The sequence below is a fragment of the Clupea harengus genome, chromosome 15 (genome assembly GCF_900700415.2).
Source record: "Clupea harengus chromosome 15, Ch_v2.0.2, whole genome shotgun sequence".
Taxonomy (NCBI): domain Eukaryota; kingdom Metazoa; phylum Chordata; class Actinopteri; order Clupeiformes; family Clupeidae; genus Clupea; species Clupea harengus.
Window position 1 is genome coordinate 23,433,787 of NC_045166.1, and position 20,684 is coordinate 23,454,470.

A 20,684-nucleotide genomic window follows, 5' to 3' on the forward strand; every position below is an offset into this window, starting at 1 on the left:
CAAATTGACACAGTCTTAGAAAATAGATTCCTTAAGGGAACTTCAGTTTTCCACATAGCAGAACCCTCTAAGGTTAAACAGTCCTATCTGGAACTCTTAGGATATAAATAACCATAATAGTTCTAGATCAAGTCTGGAGGGAGGCTGGCCTATGTGAGGTTCAGAATAATGAATCATCACATTTGGCCAAAAAGAGGAAGGCAGTGATAGTCTTTGACTGACAAGGAAATAACAAAAAGTGACCTGACACCACTATCAACAGAAAAACATGCAAAAGAACAGAACACTCTCCTGTCCGTCCCTGACCAAGATGGACGGTTCACTTCACTTGGTCCCCGGGCGCTTAAAAGCTGCCCAATGCTCCTGGGGTCCTGGAGGAAGGACAGTCCGGGATGGGTAAATGCAGAGATTAAATTCACAGCGACCTCAGGCCTGCGTGTGTGTGTGTGTGTCCTGTGTCATCACTATATATGCACGTGTGTGTTGCAGTGTGTCGTTTGTGCGAATAAAATCTACAATTATATTATCATTATCTTATTCTCTTGAGTCTTGTCCATAAAAAATACAGTATCACTTACTAATACAACCAGCTCTGTCCACAAGAAAAGGCATGGGTGGTGGCTGACACTTCAATACCAGATTAAAACAACAACACATGTTTTTACTTTACTGAAGTCTCTCTACAATGAAAAACTCACTTCGGATTTTAGACATGCACGAAAACATAAAAAGGAACTTTGTGAATGTTTGAAGCTTCCGCTCAATCCAATTAAAAGTCACGTTAGGATGTCCAACAGACGCCCAGTGCAGCATTTCACGTTCTTTATATTCAACAACAATATTACTCCGTCTCTGTGTTTAAAAAGCACTAACATAAAAACGTACTGGTATTTGTTGCCTATTGTAAAACTTCAAACATCATGTCCCATTCAAAACAGGCTCGGCACAACATCCATCACAACCAGCATCTGAGCTGTTGACGTTCGGCGCCGCACAGACTGTTATTAGTGTAGTCTTGGGGGCCGCGACGTCCCATTTGTAACGGCCTGTCATGCCATGGCCTGCCACTCCCCCATGTTGCACTATAGCTGTGATGGTGATTTAGCGGTGCACATCTGGCTAAGGTTTGGGGAGCTGCGAGAGGTCAGGTATCTCGCGGCAGTTTGTGCGCCGCATGTGGCGACGGCAAAGAAAGAGAAGCCAGGCCGTGTGTGCCTGTGTGTTTTTTAACGGGGTGCCTTTAGACAGCCCGGCATGGAAGTCGGATGCACGTTCTCTGATTTCACGTGGAAAGGAGCTTTACACAATCCCTAAGAAGCCCCACCCCCCACCCCCACGGCTCCGCATTGTCGAGCTGACCTGCTTTGTTCTTTATGGGGTTCACGCTGCAAATTATGTGTGGTGACAGGCTGGGAAATGCATGAAATTCCTCTCGACACCCATCTGGCCACAAATATGTGGAATTTACACAGACCTTTATGGGACAATTCTTTGTGTGGAAGTGCAGGTCCTCTTAGATCTTCTCAGGCCTGGCCCATAGCTCAGGGTGGATGGCTGCCAGCAGAAGGCCGTCCAAATGCAGTAATACTGAGAAGAGTGAAGCTTTAACGCATGGTCACACTGCAACAAATACAGTGCAAGAAGTCAGCTCTGCAGGATGATACCGATGTAACAGCGGAAATCAAAGCCTGTAAAATGACAGATGTTGACTCACAAATCAAGGTCTGAACGATCAAGGTCTGAAGCGTTCTCAAATTTGTCACCTTGCTGAAAACACCTTTGAACAGTTAAATCCTTAACGAGGTCAGCTCAGTCCTTAGGACAGTAAAGCCTAGTGTGTTTTCTTGTTTTTACTTTCCTTCAGGATCTTGGCCGCAGTTAAGCCACTAAGGTGGGAATCTTCCAGAGAACACTCATCAGTCATCCTTAGAGCCAGTAGCAAAATAACAGAACACATGTCCATCCCTGACCAAAGATGAACAGTTCACTTCACTTGGTTCCCGGCGCTACAAGCTGCCCACTGCTCCTGGGGGGTCCTTGAGGAAGGACGGTCCAGGATGGGGGAAAAAAGCAGAAAATAAATTCACCTCGACCTCAGGCCTACCTGCGTGTGTGTGTGTGAGTGTGTGTGTCCTGTTTCGCCTCCATATATGCGCGTGTGTGTTCCAGTGTGTCGTGTGTGTGTGTGTTAAAAACCTGACAAAGGTCTCTTAATTAAAAAAAATGAAAGCACCCCGGTCGCAGCTGACACAAGGAGTGATGTGACCTTCTTCTGAATGTCTCCTCTGGGCCATTGCAACCTCTATATGTCATAAGTAGCTAAACTCCCAAAGAAAACTGCCTGAGGTACAAAAGACAATTTAATGTCATTTAATGACAAGTGTTCTGGGAAGGAGAAAGAACTTTCAAAGGAAAAATCTCCATACTGATAACATTTATAATATCAGTACGTTGCAGCACCATAAGTGAATGTATTTATAAAACTAGGAGAACACTGTTATTGTCATTACTATAGGCCCTTTACTGATGGGTAGCGAAGAGTTTGAGAGATTAATCTTTTTTATTGTTTGCAATTGCACTGCAAAAATTTTATTGGAATAAATTTCATCATGAATCATAGATTATGTGCATGGAGAATATAAGGAAAACAACAACATCTAAAAAACAATGTTGAATACAGACTGTGTCATACTTCGAAGACAAGTAAAACAAGTAAATATGTTTTTTTAAAAACATATACTTAGGTACACTGTACACATCAGACAGATTGACTGTCACCTTACAGATCATTTCAGCATGGTAGAAAAGGCCAACTGAATCAGGTAGTTCCTCTTGTTGACAAACATCTCTATCTATTGTCTCACCATTCATTGGTTTTAGCCATCCGACTTATGGAGTCCAATTTTGTGCTAAGGTATTAGACTTTTCTCAGGTGATATTCTGTAACTAAAGTTTTTCAAAATATTATGTAGATGGATAACTACTTAGCACTGTCTGATTTTGACTTTAAAACCTGTTATTTATTCAGAGTACCCGCTCCGAACGACTGTTTTTCAGAAAGCAAACACAAACAACAGGACTACAATATTACACTTTATCAAAAGCGTTAAAGTGCCATCGAAATTGAAACCAAAATCTGCCTTGTAAACTCAGAAGGGCTCCCCTGCTGAGCGCACTGTGGTATCAACAAAATATGCCTCTATAAACACTCAGCTGCTTCCATGCTCCAGTTCTAGGCAAATGAATCCCCACTCTGTGAATTTCCAGCACATTAAAGCAGACCCTTGTGGCTGGAGGACTGTCTCCTGCTTTCTAAAGCGGGCCATGGTTTTAAGAGTTTTGAGGCTCAGAAGCACGTGATCCTATCCCAAGTCAAAGGTGGATTCTTCGTCGATCCACATAGAGGAATTCCAAATAAGTACTCATTCTTCCTTTTTTTTCAATTGACTGTCAGTGCGTCTCCGATAAGGATAACCCTGGGGGTCCTGGTGTTCCAGGCGGGCCAGTTGGACCAACAGGACCAGGTTTTCCCCTTGGCCCAGGTATGCCGTGCAGTCCAGGTAAGCCTGCTTGTCCTTGTATTCCCGGTGGACCTTTGGGACCAGAAAGTCCGTCTTTCCCAAGCACTCCCATGTCGCCCTTCTGGCCCTTGTCACCCCGTGATCCTGGCTGCCCCAAAGATCCCTTGGCACCTTTGACTCCGGGGTTTCCTTTGATCCCAGTGGGTCCGGGCTCACCTAGCTCCCCCTTAGGGCCGATAAAGCCCTTCGGTCCCATGGGCCCAGAGGTTCCAGGAACCCCGCGGTCTCCTTTGATTCCAGATCGGCCTAGAGATCCTTTAGTGCCAGATTCTCCTCGATTTCCCTTTGCGCCAGGTGGTCCTGGAGCACCTGTGTGGACCGGTGGGAAGCAAACAGGTGAGTAAACTGGTGAACAGGGAGCAACTTGAAATGTATGTGTTAACATTATACTGTTTAATGCCATTCTTTGGCAGTAGACTGCTCACTCTAGTGAGCCTCAACAACACAGTGACAACATTTCACAAACGCATTTCTGTCAAATAATAAGTCTACATCAAAAAGTCTACATCAACCAACGTTACCAAGTATATCACAGAGCTGAACTGAAATGGAAAGAGAGGTTTTAGCACATGTTTAACACAATATAATTAAATGACCCAATTAATGGTAAATTTGGGTACAGGTTTGCCACATTTTCTTAGGAATCATTCTAAGGCATTCCCTTTCTTCCCCAACCATACCTTTCAGGATGGTGAAGTTCTGAAGGGCCTGGGCATGGTGGGTGTCCACCAGCTTCATCTCCTCCGTCACCATGGACAGGTTCCGCACGTCCATATCAAGCCGCACGCTCATAAGCATGTACTGGGTCCGCAGGGTGTCGGCGAGGTGTAGCAGAAGGAGAACTGTGTTGTTGAGGTTCTGCAGGTCCTCTGTGTGGCTGCCAAGCTTCGTCTGGCAGGAGGAACTCTCGATGTTGATGTACTTGTACATGCTCTGCACGTGGCTGACGGTGGCATTAATGCTGGAAGCGATGGTGTCGATCTCCATCTCGATGGTGCTCATGCGGGCATCCAGCGTGCTGAAGCGCTCGCTGGTGCGGTTCTCATAGTAGCGTGAGTGGTACTGGTGGTCGTGCATGTTCTCCTCGTGCTCGTCCATAAACGATGAGACGTTGTCAAGCTGCATCTGCAGGTTCATCACCTGCAGCGTCAGGTCGTGGACCATCTCCGAGCTCATGGTGATGCGCTGGTGCGTGGCTGAGACGCTACTCTGGACGCTGCGCACCGCCTGCATGGTGGCACTCGAGTTGGACTTGAGCGTGCCCAGGATGCGGCTGTAGTTCTGCCACTCTGTCGTCATTTTCTGCAGCACCAGCGTCTCCTCGTCCGCTTTGCGCTGCAGCACGTCGATCCATACCGCGCTCAACCCCACTGTTGTGTTCACCTGCTGCACCGTTGCTTTGAGGTCGTACTGGTCCTGGACCAGGGTCTTCATGCCCAGGTCAGTCTCGTTGATCACCACCTGCCAGCCATTCACCTGGCCCAGGTACTGGTCGAGCGATTGGTTAATCTGCTTCATGGTGATGGCGTAGCTGTGGAGGTCCCTGAGCATCCTGTTGCTGGACTGTGAGAGAGTCTGCTGTGTCTGAGAGGACTGGTCTAAAGTCTGTTCCTGGCTGAGGACCATCTTCTGGATGTCCTCAAACTCCTTCTTCAGCTTGCTGACCTCCTCTCGGAAGTGTGCAAGGTTGAAGCATTCTGTGCAGTTATTGGTTGTGCCAAGATCTGTAACAGAGAGGTATAAAAATGAGATTTAGCCACCGCAGGCGTCTAGTCTGTCCATTCTGGGTGCTATGCACATATTTGGATCAACAATATTTGGTGGGAAACAAAGCTTGTCCCTGTAGTTTGGTTGCTATGGCTAGACAGTGTTGATATTTTAGTTACTGACTACAGAGGTCGAGAGGCTGTTTTTCATTGATTTCAGAGAGATGCCATCAGACTAAAAAGCAATCTGCTATCTGAAGTATTCTAAACAGTATCACTGTCAGTATTTTTAAACACTGAGGGCTTTACTGAACCATTAGCTGTTCCAAAAAATAGAATATTTTCTCTGGTTCAATTGTTTAGTTGAACTAATTTACTATGGCCTGCATTCCAAATGGAAGCTTTCAGTTTATTGTTATGGGTGCTCACTGGGAATTGAACCCATGATCCCAGAAATACACAACCTATATGCTCCACTAGTTCAATGACAGAACTCCTTTATGATCTTGCAGAGGCATTCTCACTTTCCCTCTATGAGCAGCTGTCCCATGTGACTGTTTGCATAATATGACTGCCCGTGAAATATGGGCCTCCGAAGACCATAGCACCTACCACTGGACGCAACCACGAGACTGCAAAAACACATTAACCATAACCTTCTTCCAGTCACCCATACTGTTCCACTCACTGAGGGATCGTCCATATGTTCAATATAACCTGCTCTCAGATGTGGGTCAGTATTCCGACACCTTTTTAATCCAGTCATGCTTAGTGTTACTTACAATCCTCAACTATAGCACACGGAATGGAGTTCAATTGTGTGAAAGATGAATACCAAGTAAACACTGAGTGATCTATGAATGAATAGAATAAATATGAAGTAAATGAATAAAAAGGCAAATTAATCTCACCTTGTATACTCTCCTGAACTTTGGTTATCTTCTTTTTATAGAATGACTCTTCTTCAGATAAACTGTCAACTTTCCTGAATACTATGGAGATAAAACAAATCTTATTACACACAATAACATACTGATTGAGATATAAAATCATAAAATTGACAAACAATAGAAAATGGTTGAACACAGCTGTGGAACTCTCCTGAGGAACTGGTTTCTGTGAACAAAATAGAGTTCCGGCACACTGCACACACAAAGCTATTTTTTTATTTGGGGCTTAAGGGATTAATAAAACACGTTACGGAGCCAGGCTCAATTTCTTGCCATTTGCAAACAGTTCCAGATGTGCACATACCACCTGTTTGGTTCTTTTGAAAGTGAAAAGGGAACTAAACTCAGTTCTGATTGCTAATGTGGGCTGTCTACTACAGCCTTTGAGATTCAGATCTGCCAGTACAGACAGGGGCATATTGATTATGATTTAGTTTATTTTTTTCCACTGAACGAAGTATGATAATAAAATGCAATGTGATACTTGCTGTGCAACCTGGTGATTGCTTATTATTATGTAACAAAACATTCATCTGGAATCCTGGGACGATATGAAACAGATGTGCGAAGTGATATGGAAATTTCCATGTTGTTTGAGGCTGGGGTTTTTTCTCTCTCGACCGCTGTGATACGAGGCCAACAACGCTTTCAAATTTCACAACTCGTAGTTTGCCCCGCTTTGTTCTCGCTTTGCTTTTCGCCGCTGAGATGTGTCGTAAGCTGATATAAACTTTGATGTGACCCCCAGCTTGCTCAGAAAAACATGGCAATTTTGGATGGGGGGTAGGGGTAAGATGGGCTCTGGGTTGGGGGGGAGGTTCAGGCACAGGCACAATAGGAGCGCACTGCTTATGTGAGATCAGATTTACAGCTCTCTTCAGCCATAACACACTGAGACAGGCGAACCAACATCTGCATCCCAGGCAGTGCTGTCAACTCACCTGATGGCTGGGAATCAGGGGGCCATTTTTTCACACACACACAGAAAACAGCCGCAAGATATCCATTGAAACCCCATCTCTGTCATAAACGAGAGTTGTGGAGTGTGTGGCTGATTCAAGCATGACGGAGTGAGAGAGAGTTTGGATCGGGGAAGTGATGCCAGAGGAGGTGAAGCTTGACGGTTCAACCCAGGGTGCTGGCAGGCTTCACTTATACCCATATCTGGGATTAATAGTGTTTATTACCACAGCCATCCAGCCAAACGCGGGTGGGTGGTGTTTTAGGCGTGCCCAAGGGGTCTGGTAGCGTAGGAGTTATATTGATTCAATCACTGGAGGATTTGAGTTTAATCATATCACAACCAGAGCTGCTTCAGAAGAGATCGGGAGAGATAGGAGCCTTCTGAAAAATCTGAAAATGATTTCAGCGCCAGTGATGCTTGCTCTATGTGATGACAGAATGGTGTCTGGGATGAGGTCATTTTGGACACATGAAGTAGGTCATTTGCTCAAATCAGATCACAGGCCTGTGCTGTTCAGTCAGGTTATAACTAGGGGTTACCTTAAAGAGTTTACACAGCTGTGAAATAATGGCTTTGCCCACAACTATCATGTCACCTGTAAAATGATATGGTGATTGACCATATATATATATATTCGTATGTCTCAGAATACATTTCATACTGTTAGATGACTAAGCTTGTGTCCGCGAGCCATGCTAGTGCTTCACTGTTCAGGGTAGACAGTGCCTGAAGGCCAGGGCACTGGTACTTGGTGCAGTCGTTGATAATGTGATCAGCAGTTTGCTCTGGGGCCCCACAGGGGCAGTCTGGAGCATCACATAGGTTCATCCTGTGCATATTGGCTCGGAAGCGTCCATGGTGATTGACCATGACAGAAAGCAACAAATAGAAAGTAGAGACTGAGAAAGAGAAGGCAAGGGAGGGATAAAGTAGGAGATATTATGAGACAGATAGAACTCGAGATTTCTTTTAACGGCTGTCTCTCTGTCTCCTGCCAGGCCTAAACTCACCGAGCGATGCCAACACGGCCACAGCAATGATAAGGAATGCGAAGAAGCCGTAGAGCACCTTTACAGCCAACTGGAGAGAGTGTGTCTGCTGGCACTTCACACAGCCGCCCCGTGTCCTTCCTGTGAACGCACACACACACACACACACACACACACACACGAACACACACGCACACACAAACACACACACACACACACACACACACACACACACACACACACACACACACACACACACACACACACACACACAGACAGAGCTATCACTGACTCTCCTCTGCGATGGCTAAAGTGGAGCAAAATACCTGCATCGAAGCCCGTAAGCTGTTTTGATTGAGCGTTATTAACCACTACTGAACTACTGGCCGGGCTGGGCTGGGCCGAGCTCCGCACTCCCACTGCCAAGCGGGCCTCTCTTTCGGAGTTTACACCAGGGACGGCCAGCGCTGTTGAACTGGGCTCAGAATGGATATTTGAAACAGATGTAAAGCGCACGCACATAAACAAGAGCGTAATTGCAGATGTATGTGAGGCAAGCAAACAGGCGACGCACAGCAACACGCCACTCTCATCCAGAGACACGTGCCAGCGACCCCAATTGCGCCTTTTATATATAAAGCAAACACAATTTAGACAGCCCCCATTCTTACCTCCATCCGTGTTTGTCATTTGAGACCGTAAATTATCTCCTTGCCCAAACACACTAGCACTGGACTGTGTTTCTACTTGATAAATAGCTTGCAGACGACAACTCATGGGGCCAATGCAAATACGATTATGATGTAAACCCCCACCCCCCCAATAAATCTTCCTTGCCTCTCAAAGTGAAACAGATGACTATAGTTGACTTAAAATAGCTCAGCTGCCCTCAAGGCTTTCCGCTTACCTCTGAAGGGAGGCATCTCTTCCTCCTCCCCGGTCAGGTCCTCCTCTGCAAGAGAAGCATGAGTCACTGTAATACTTTAATTGTTTCCAGGGTTATAACAGCAAAACGGCAATCTCCATACTAAATCCGCTTTAATTACAATCTCAGGTCCCCCAAGAGCGGCAGTCTGCTTCCTGCGAGCTTCTAGTAGAGAGCACAGAGGTGTTGTCTTACTGATGTCACCACTCAGACACTGATTACTAGGAATTACTTCAAGAACGCTGTTAGGGGACAAGGTTTTTACGTACCTTTAAAGAGTTGGTTCTCATAGCCGCAATAGCTTTCTGAAAAACACAAAGAGGGCGTAGTTTGAGATTTATGATACCAAATTAAGGTCAACGGCCTGAAACATAAACCTTGGGGTATTGGGGCAGAACAGGGCACAAGCTTCGTTATTCTGGTCGTAAATCATTACAAATACCACAAGGAACATATACACAAACACACACTCTCTCTCTCTCTCTCACACACACACACACACACACACTCACACACTCACACACATCCACCCTCATTGTGTGCACACGCTTAGAAACAATCCATTCAGCCCCGCTCTCATTTGAGTGCATGAGGTCATATTTGGCACGGATGTTACATGAACACAATTACACAAATTTTACACAAGTGTTTCCTCTGTGCTAGGGTCTGTTTGTAAAACCAATACTACCAATATTTCACAGACTTTTCTGACAGAAAAAGAGAGAGAGAGAGAGAGAGAGAGAGAAAGAGAGAGCGAGAGAGAGAGAGAGGGGAGGGGAAGACTGGGAACAAATGAGCTGTCAGATGCTGGGGCCCCATGGCAACACAAGATGAAACCCAAGACCAGGAGACTAGTTTATGTGCTGTGTGTGTGCGCTGCGCTGGGGGCCTCTGTCGCCATGGCGACACTCCTGGAGTGCTCGCTGCCCAGTTGTGCTCACTGAGCCAGAAGGAGTCATGGGAGAAGCCAGAGGGACCCTGAGCTAGAGATGAGTTTGGCTTCCAGTAGGGGAACTCAGCAAATCCCACAAAAACAGCATTTGGGGAAGTGAGACACACTCCACAGAGAAGACCCAGGCTTCACCAAGAAGAGCTTGACATGGACCAGACGGTTCGTACACTACACATTACAAGCCTTACACTGTTATAACACATTGCTTTCACATTTTGGCATGTCATTGATGATGACTGATTGGCTGTTTTGCCTACCTATGTAATAGCATTCATGGTGCCATTGTTTGTATTTTCAGTGTCATATGCACACCCTATTTGGCTTCATAATGAATGCAAAGCTTTCAGTGTGTACAAATTGTCGCTTTTACTACTGATTTGGTACCTATAAATAGCTATATAACATGGTATTACTGCCAGAAATAAACGTTTTAAGGCGTTTAAAATCTTAATCAAATTAAGCATACTCACGGCACCCACTCATAAACTGAAATAAAACCCAATAGTGGACCTTTCAGTGGTGTGGTAGAGTATTTAGACGTAAAGGCCAACACCCTGAGTGTAACACCCAGCACAAACGTCTGTGCGTGACTCTCTCCATCCAAGTCGTTTTCCCCCTAACTATTAAATTCAGCTGATGAGGCTGAAGACGCCGGAGTTTTCCAGGCCTCTCATTCATCCAGCTCTACCGAGGGGTGTTTGGAGCACACTGGGGCTAAGAGGAGACCTGCCTGATGTGTGTGAGATGCGTGTGAGTTTGGATACATGGACGGAGATGTGGAAAGAATTAAACTTTCTTTCGCACTGATGTTTTCGTATCATTGAGCGTGAAAGAAACAACAGATTAGACAGATAGTTAGAGACAGAGAGAGGGGAGAGACTGCGCAGTGTAGGGAACTGGTCCCTAGACTGGTCAAACTGGTCAACTGTTCAAAATCTTATGACAGCAATGTAACATCGGCTTAATGTCTCTCAGACGCGGTATTTCCCAACCTGCCATGGCCTCGACCCTCACATGTGTCTCTGGAACGCTAAACCCAAACTCAGCAAGCCACTGCCAGGGCTGGCCTACCCAGCACTCCCCCAGTCACTAAGGGAAAGGAGTCGACCCTCTGGTCTGGCTGCGTGCCCTGCAGTCTGAACCCCCGTCTCTCTCTGACTTCTCTCTGCAGAAGCCCAGTGTTCAGCAGAACCACCTCGGCTCGACCCGGCCCACGCCAACCAGCATGCGAGGTCCATTAACACAGCTGTTTTCCAGTGGTGGAAAAGTCTGGGGTCAAAAAAGCAACAGCAACAGTCCTACTCCCGGTATTTAATGTCGATCAAGCGGATTTGTGATGGTCATTAGCACAATTCTCCAGCCAAGAGGTAGGTGTCATGAAAGGAGCCACTGTAACTACAGGCTGTGAGAAAAGATCCACTAACTCAGTACATGTGTTCAACAAAAACATGGCAACAGATTGTGTACCTCCCCAACCTGAATTTTTAAACCCCTGTTTTTTTTTCCTGAAGTACATAGCTACTAATGAGTCGGGATGGATATGCTGCTTTGTTGTGTGGTGTTTGAATAGAAGATGTTTGATGATCATTAACTGGTACGAAAGGCTGGAAATATGCAGTCTTCAGTGTTTAATGAATGTGCAAAAAGGTAAGAAACTGTGGAAAAGGACAGAGGCAGACACATACCAAATCTCGAAACACATCCTGTGCCCTGATGCATTTTAAGGTTTTTGATTTCTCGCAAAGCACTGGAAACTAGCGTTTATGTGTTATGTAACAATAAAACAACACTGAAGAAAGAATGGGAAGCCCGTCAAGCGGCACTGCTTGCTTCAGCCAAACTGTATAAATAATAAACAACTTACTGGAGACCTGGAACCAGCACCAGTAAATATTTGAACTTTCACGTCATAATTACCGACCGAGACACATCTGAAACGAGACAGTGTTCTCTCATCATGGACGAGGTTTAAAGCGATAGTAAAACTCTCTGAAAATGAGCAGTTTCAAACTACCAGGTTATGTTACGACTGTGGAGATCTCCGAGCGGACCAGACGACAGGTCTCACTGTAGCTATGGACTCTGCGGGGGCATATTATTTCCGTTGCTGGCGTGTACAGTGTGGAGAGGTTGATACCCCCGATGGTATGGCAGGGATTACATTATTTAATTTGGAGCCACACGACGCAGAGAGAGGCCAGCACGGTTCATTCGTCTCTCAGCAGATGTTTCGACACCAGCAGACACCTATAAAAACACTGGTCCCTGGCCCTGCTGAAACATCGTGGACACCAGGAACATTAGGGGTTTAGCGATTTCATTACATAGTACCTTTCGGTCTCTACTCAAAACAGTGAGTGATTGTAACTACATCCATATGAGAATAGCAGGCAGGTATGTAAATCGAAGACATGGCTATGTATACATATGAGCCTGATATGTATATCTGTGTGTCTCATCTCTTTCACTACTGTGAGTGACCGGTGGGTTCCTGGCCATTTATCCATCACATTTTCTGACTCTAATGAAAATGAACGCTCACTCTTGAGTTCTGCGGTTCGGCCCAGAGATTGACCTGAAATTGCCAAACATAGCCAGGGAAAGATGGTATGCCATAGTTCCACTCCATTACTGTACATTGTGAGGGTACAGCGCTTTACGAAACTGCAGACACAAATGATATGAGATCCGTTGTGGTGGGTCTACGGGGCTGTGTTGTTGATAGTGATGTCTCACGTGAGAGGGTTGGGCCATGCTTCTGTATTGCCACCATGATAATTTTTTCGGAAGCACAAGCTTTATAGGGAACATGGTAAAAAAACAACCATCTTGTAGTTGACTTAGCACCTAGTAGGTGATTTAGCCCCACTCCACATTATGACTGATGGGTCTTCCACTGTGAGAACTGCAGAGACAGCACAGGAAATGCAATTGTTTAAAATACTAATAGTCAGACACCACATCATAGTCTTAAAAGTCTTTGATATAGGTCCTATTCCATAGTTCTCTTTCAAAAGCAAGCTACATGCAATTATATCACCCATCCAGATTGATGTGGATAACTTGGACATTAGCTGGGCATGTGTTACAATCCCAATCTGACTCAAATTTCCATCACACATTTATCATTTTTGTCTTTTATGGTTTCAAAGTAGCGTCTGATTTCCTTAATCATTCTTGTGAAAGGGAGGCAAAGTGTAAAATAGGCACCGTCTCAGATGAGAAAGAAGAGCTCGCTCACACCCACACACTCATAGTGCTGTGATGAACTCTGTGTAACACGGTGTAAGAACAAGACCACTTCAGTCAGCACCCAGAATCTACACAAGCCTCATGACTGGTTTTGGCTCGGTCCAGCGCTGACCCTATCAACCCTCTCTGTGGTTTGTTTCAGCTGAGGGCTTTCAAAGGTTTTCACTTAATCTCGGTATATTTCCCTATTAGTCTCACTGGACTGGGTGCTGCTGAATACATTGTTCTTCTTTCCAAAGCTATACAGTTGCTAAACAATCACATTAATTCATCTTCTCCAAATGGTACTCCAAAAGCACTTGTTTTTCAGTGTTTTGTAGGGGGGGGGGGGGGGGGGGGGGGTTGGGGTATAGGGGATGGTTAGCCATTTAAAAACAACTGACATGAAATCAGCCGGTTCTACTGTAGTCTTGGCCCCTGTCGATCCAGCTCATTACGTTTGACATGAGGTTTTTGACGCAAATTCCTGAAAACCCCCTAATTGAATGCAGACACAGGGAAGAAGGGGCCCTCCAAACCCCAAATGTGGGCCTTAACCACAACTAATAAAGACAAGTGTCTCGTAGGGTTCTGGTCAACGTTCAACTGTTTTAGATGCACTTACAAAAGAATGTGTGGGATTCACTCACAAGACTTGAAACGCATAGACCTACTGGTGCCATATCAGTGTGATTTCCAGGGTCAGCATTGTTTGCGGTTCTATGGTGTGATGAAAGAGTTAAGTTCTTGGCTGAAACAATGCACTTGCCTTCATCTATCACCCCCCACCCTACCCCATCTCTGACCCACTCGCGCCCCCCCCCCCCCCCCCCCAACCTCCCTTGAAGCGAATGTTTTCGACGTGTTTATAAGCACTCGCACATGTCTTCAAATTCCCGAAAACAAATAGGGCACTCGTTCCGTTTCCACTTGAAGAACAAGTGAACAATTCGCTCCTCATTAATGGCAACAACATCAGTGTCCCACTTTTTCACGAGAGCAGCGCCGTCCTGTTTACATACCATGTGTTTTGAGCGCACTCTCATCTGATCAAAGTCTGCTTCAGGACTTTCACGCAATGTCCCAGCGTCCCAGGAATGATGGAGTTTCCATGTTTTTTCCCCCCCTCTCTTTCTCTCTTTCTCTCTTTCCCGGCAGCCTGCCTGCACCAGCCTGCACACACACCTGCTGCTCCACCCTGCGCCCACCCCCCAACCTTCTGTCTCCCTTCACCCTGAGCCACACAAGGAACGCATTAGTGTCCATGCTTTATGCTTTATATACAACATCAGACAGGGAGATAAGAGACCGCCTACCTGTCAACACAACATACATACACGCTTTTAAAACACATACATACTTTTTAAACACTTCTCATGTTTGCAGCTTCACTATCCTGCACCCCCCCCCCCCCCCCCCCCCCCCCCCCCCCCCCCCCCCCCCCCCCCCCCCTTCCCAGGCTCTCAGCGAAAGGCATGGTTCTGGTTCTGATTTCGCACAATGTTGACGGAGGCCAGTGTTTTTCGGTTTTATCCTTCTGGGTCTGTGGCTCACGCTGTGATCCCTTTAGGAAGCCCAGAAGGCAAATGAAAGTGTGTCTGATGTGAACGGCCGGGCTGTAATGCACATGCCCCGCACGGACACACACCCACTCCTCCTGTTCAAAGCCAGGGGAGAGGATGTCTCGCATCCAAGAACAACAAACTGACCTTTTTCCCCCGGGGACCTTGAGAGGTGCGGTCCCCACCATAAGCTGAGCCGTCTGCACATTTGTGCACGGCTGCACTTTCAACTTCCCCCAAACATCCATCGTGCCTGCGCTGTTCCCCACCTCCACAGCCACAAGGCACAAAGCCACTCAAAAGCCGGGAAACAGGGAGAGAGAAAAAAAAAAAGCCTCCTACCTTTCATGATGTGTCCTTAGGTTGTCCTCAGTTTAGAGGTATCTGTAGAGCCTCCCCAAGTGGTGGATGCTCCTGTAGCGCTTCAGTCCTCTGGAAAAAGAGGCGGAAGAGGGGAGCTTTGGATCCGGTGGACTGTCAAGAGTGTACTGTGCACAATCATCCAAGAGCATCAGTAGGTGAAAGATCTCAGGAATGCTGGAAGCCCAGACACCAACAAAAGTTTGACTTACTCTTTGGGGGTTGATCACTGTTACAAAAACCACACCTCCAGAGAACTTACAAAATCTTTACATTCATCTTTTTTTTTGTAAGTGTAAGAAGGAGGAAGAAGTGAACTAAGCTACATGGTTCTTAAAAGTCTGCATGAGCCTCTCTCTCCCTCTCTGACATGCTGCCTCTCTGCCTCAACCCCAGAGAGAAACTAATACCTTGGACAGTAACCATGCGCAGCTTGGAGCAACATGACATGAGAGCGAGCGGTTTTGTGTGTGAGAGGAGGGAGAGAGAGAGAGAGAGGGAGGTGGGAGGTGGGATTGTGAGTGAGAGCCGAAGGGAGGGCGAGTGCATATGTTTTAGCGAGGCAGTGCAGTCTCGCAGCCTAATTGCTAACAAATGTCCGAACACAAGAAGAGACGCTCACCTTCACCTTCCAAGGCCCTCTGCAATTGCCAATGTCATTTTTAGCCCCCCCCCCCCCCCCTCTCTCTTATGTAAGAGTGGATGTTTGTGTGGCTTTGATCTCTGACCCGCCCTCTTTAGCTTGGACCTCCAGTACTAATTAATGGACATCCTGTAGATCAGAGGGACAGGAGCACAGCAACTTCAAACTTGCAGGAAAACGGTTCATTTGAAGGTAGTGGAGATTTACATGCAGAAGTTTCTGCCAAAGAATGGTAAGAGTGGTGTTTGATTAACCTTTTCAGCATTCAACATTAAAATAGCGATTTCTTATTTTTCACACAGGTTACAATGAAGTGTTCACATCTTACTGAACAGCTGGAAATAGATATGAAAAATGAAAACTTTACACAACAGAGTCCTGAAAATACACACCTGATGTTCACTCCTGACTCAATATTTTGAACAAAATCATATGAAACTTCCTTCCCTTGCCTTATTCATCCTCGTTCACCTTCATAACATATGTTCAGCACTTTTTCACGTGGCTCTAATCCACAAATTGGATAAACAGTTGGATTTAGTCATGGATCATGTGATGACCATTTTGCAATTTTGAGTTGTTTAAAGTACATCATGGAACACGTTTTGGAGTCTTTGGTCAATAGACAAGGACATGGTGATGAATCATCCCCCATGTGGTTTCCCATGTGGAGCCTGCACACATAACCCACAACCAGTGACCCAGACAGACACACACATCGGGGGAACGTATAGTCTTCAGAGGAGGACAGAAGTATGCTTCGTTCTTCTAATGCAACAATGTGGTGAAGCTTTTCCTATAACGTTCACTTGTCTCTTTCTTTCACTTGTTTCTCTCTACCCTGAGATGAACTCTTCACTTCTCCTCCTCCTCCTCCTCCTCCTCATCCTCTGGGGTCCATGTGTGAGAGAGCTCCGCATTCCTCGCGCACAACTGCAACTCCAGCGCATCTGAATCCAGATGCTTTTGAGCCGTCATCGCTGCTGTTGACTCAGGAATGCCTGTGGCGAAAAACACACAACAGGCATTTATGTGTTTTGCGCTCCAAGTGACAAAACGGACTTGCTTTAGGTTGCTCCCCCTGAGCCTCATGCTGGAAGTGGAATTTCAGGGCTTAATAAATCACTCCAGATAGATAGTAAGATGCGTGGCCCTCGAATAGGAGCTCTGAGAGTCATTTTTTCTCTGATGACGTTCTCATCGTGATGTGATCAGCACCTGTCCTAAGACAACAAACATCCTGTGGGGAGATATAATGGTCATCTATCATCACGGGGAGGACAAAAAAGGCATGCACAGAAGTTGTTTTAAAATGAAACAGCCATCAGTAATCACAGCAGTTTTTCCATCTCTGATGGCCACAAATGTTTTGTCTTCACTACCATCTCTGGTGCAACAATCTCAGGAAGGCACACTGGGTTGCCATCCCGACCTACATTTACATTTTCATTGACATTGACATCTATCTATTCAGCAGATGCTTTTGTCCAAAGCGACTTGTAACTGAAGAACAACAATGAAACTACAGTAAGTTGAGAGTAAACACAAACAATAAACCAGTCCCACCAGGATCTTGTAATGGTTTTCTGTGATTGTTGCAGCCAAAAGTGACAGCATGTGCTGTGGGATTTACCAAGAATTGGGTACAATTGCGCTGATTTTTAGTTCAATAAAATCAATTGCAAATAATGCAGAAATTCAACGACTACGCAGGAAATCTTGAATTTGTGAGGAAATCCTGGAGGGACTGCCTAACACACCAGGCAAAGAATACTGGATGTTGTGGATAATGTACAAGAGCAAATCAGAATGCAGGGTGTCCTTCACCTTCACCAGCAGTTGGTTGTTCCACACATACCTGCATAGGACTCCTTCCTGATTCTCTTGAACCACTTGCACACGTTTGGTTCCAGTCCCCAAGAACAGCACTGCTATCATTATGCATACAGACAAATTAAACAAGATCAATTGGCTGAAAACTGATACAACATTCCATCACACTCATCAACATCAGCAGACTGTTTTGGATGAGTTCTCTGCTCTAAGGCTTCCTTGAATAAAAGTACTCTAAGGCTTACCTGAGCCCTGACAATGCTGTTATTCTGCTGGTGGATTTTTTGGAATCATGAAAACTATTCTTGAACTAGGAGGTCACAAGAATAGATTAATACGTGATCAATTCATTTGAAATGTAAACGTTGGCTCAGTCAAATCCCTAAAGACAAAAACTGATTCCAACCGGACTGACTTGTGATTTAAATAAATACAATAAGAGGATATAGAACATAGACAAAATATTTGTGAGCTAATTTTGATAGAACATTTTCCTGATGTTGAATTTTATTGGGAAAAGAATACAATCCCCTGACAGAAAGATAAATGCTTCTGGCCAACCTCTGGTCAGTTTGCTGGAGAGACAGAGCTGTTTACTAGAGTGTCCTGTGGCGCCAAATTACATTCTCTTTCGCAGAACACGTCCTCATATCATCTTTTATAGACGCATTCCAGGCGTCTCCAGTCTTTCCCAGCCATGAGGGAACAGATGAGGTTTAGATATGTGTCCTCCAGGCAGAACCAGGAGGAAGCTCTCGATGTTGTTTCCCTCGGTCATGCTCGTGGCCTTAGAAAGCACAAGAAATCACAAGGCTATGGTTTACATGACCACATATGCACAGAAAGTCATGGAAATGCATATACTGATGTACATGCATATACATTAATTCATAAACACGTGCATACAATAGGCTTGTTTGCATATTCCAACAGAGCGACCCACAGAGGTTTCCTGTCTAGCAGTTATTCACAAAACACCTTCTGGAATCCCTTGCTCTATCACTCTGCTGATAATATAATCTCTCACTGGTAAAGGGGATCTGAGAAGAACCTTTAAGACATGTTCTAAGAAGGCAAGCTACATAAAATGTATGTTCTGAGTGTAGACTGAGATATTTTGACGATTAATTGAAATAAATGAAACAATTCATGAATAAATTGTGCATTCCAGACCGCTGTATTGCAGGGACTCATCTCACTACAAATGTGCAGTACCCATCTGGATGATGTAGGGCCACCACACATTGGCGGTATAAGGGTTTCCTGGTGTTATTCTGACTTTTGAGGCTATGTCAAACATATTCCATCAATGTTAGTCATCGTCTGATTCTGATCATAATCTTAAGGAAAACAAGAAACATCTCAAGAAACACAATCTTAAGGAAAACAAATGTGCAAGTCAGTGCCCTGCTGTCATTGGTTCCTGAGACAAGCCCAGTCCATATCTTTACCAGATCTCTAGACAGATGGCGCAGTGCACCCTGCAATGAGAAACATAGGGATGTACAACAACTATTTGCCAGAAAGAGAAATGCATTCTCAAGCCAAGGAGAGGATTTCTTTGAAGTACAAAGGTTTGTACGATACAAAATCTTGTTGACTACAAGACAGGCCATTTTGAACCACACTTGGATGAAATTGAATGTGTACTAGAACGTACTGTAGTCGACAAGATTTGCAGAACAGCCCCCAACACCCCCCCCCCCCCCCCCCCCCACACACACACACAAACACACACACACACAAACACACACACACAGATTGTTCAATAAGCTACAAAGATAGAAAACAAAACAGATATGACACAGGCTGTGTGTCAAATAAACAAAACACCAAATGTCAAGCAGCACTTCACTTAAAATGTCTTCCTGCTGTTTGATTCCTTGTTGCTGTTCAACTTGGGGAAAAAAGTTCAGATGCCATCTGTAGGTCATTTAGTTGTGGAAATCTGTCCAAATTTTTCTCTAATCTTTTTCTCGAAGAGCAAGTGGGTGTTACAAATACTTCTGATACCTCTGAGGTTGTCCCCATGTTACTTGATATGGGGTGTGAGAGGTAAATATGCTTCCTAGGTCAAAAACTTTGAAGAAACTAACGGGCTGTAGGCTGACCTGCTGCGATGAAATGATGGCGCAATAGCAGATCATTGACAAAAGTACATAGAGGTAGAATTTAATATTTCTGAAAGGAATACACTGCCATCTGGCGGACATACTGTAAAGCATGCAAACTCGAGGTAAAACAGTAAAAACTCTCATCAAAATTGTACCCACTGTAAATGTTGTGTAGAGCTTTGTGCTTGCCATATTTTTTTCTGATACAGATCCATGGTTGCTTTAAATGTGAAAGGGCCCTGTTAGGCAAGTCAGTTCATCATCATTTCAGTAGGTCATCTTAATCTGGGCTTTTATCTAGCATAGGCTAGGGCCAATAAACAATGTCACTGAGTCATCCATTGTTTGTGTTAACAGCACATGTTAATTTCTTTACTATTATCAGACTTGTTCATCTGAGAACTTAAGGCCAGCTTCTCACTGGCTGCCATGCATGTGCGTGTACCTGTTTTTTTTTTTCTCATTGATTTTCGAGCGGCGACTGAGACGCGCGTCTCACGCAGGCAGTGTGCATGCTCTGACCTGTAACATAGGCACCGAAATGAAAATGAACAGAGAACTCAGCTGCACTGCACATGCAACGCAGCAAGAGTGCGTAAGTCCTAGAGACGTGCCAACTAACTCGCCCCTTTTCCATGTTCGAGTCTGGTGCGGGACTATGCTTGGCTAAACAACGCAGGTTACATTCATTCACAAAATCGCACTTCCACCGAGAGGCTTCTGGATTAAACAGTTGACGTTCCCTAAATAAATACTCGTCTTCACACATGGCTAATTATGGGCAAGAGTGTCCTACTATTTGCAATGAAGCACCATGTCTTTGACAGGCTAATGAAATGTATAGGAAAACAGGCCTATGCATTATGCTTTCCCT

At 45.2% G+C, this 20,684-nt stretch overlaps 1 protein-coding gene across 1 annotated transcript; it reads right to left on the reverse strand.

Annotated features, from left to right (window-relative positions):
* Positions 1-2,541: 2,541 nt before the first annotated feature.
* On the reverse strand, positions 2,542-15,885 carry scara3 (scavenger receptor class A, member 3). The gene is made up of 7 exons (XM_042709943.1): positions 15,203-15,885; positions 9,385-9,420; positions 9,098-9,142; positions 8,212-8,331; positions 6,199-6,279; positions 4,262-5,305; positions 2,542-3,890 (listed from the first exon to the last, which is right to left on the reverse strand). The coding sequence occupies exons 1-7, from the start codon at positions 15,207-15,209 to the stop codon at positions 3,451-3,453; spliced, it is 1,773 nt and encodes a 590-aa protein (XP_042565877.1). The 5' UTR covers positions 15,210-15,885; the 3' UTR covers positions 2,542-3,450.
* Between the last annotated feature and the right edge of the window lie 4,799 nt (positions 15,886-20,684).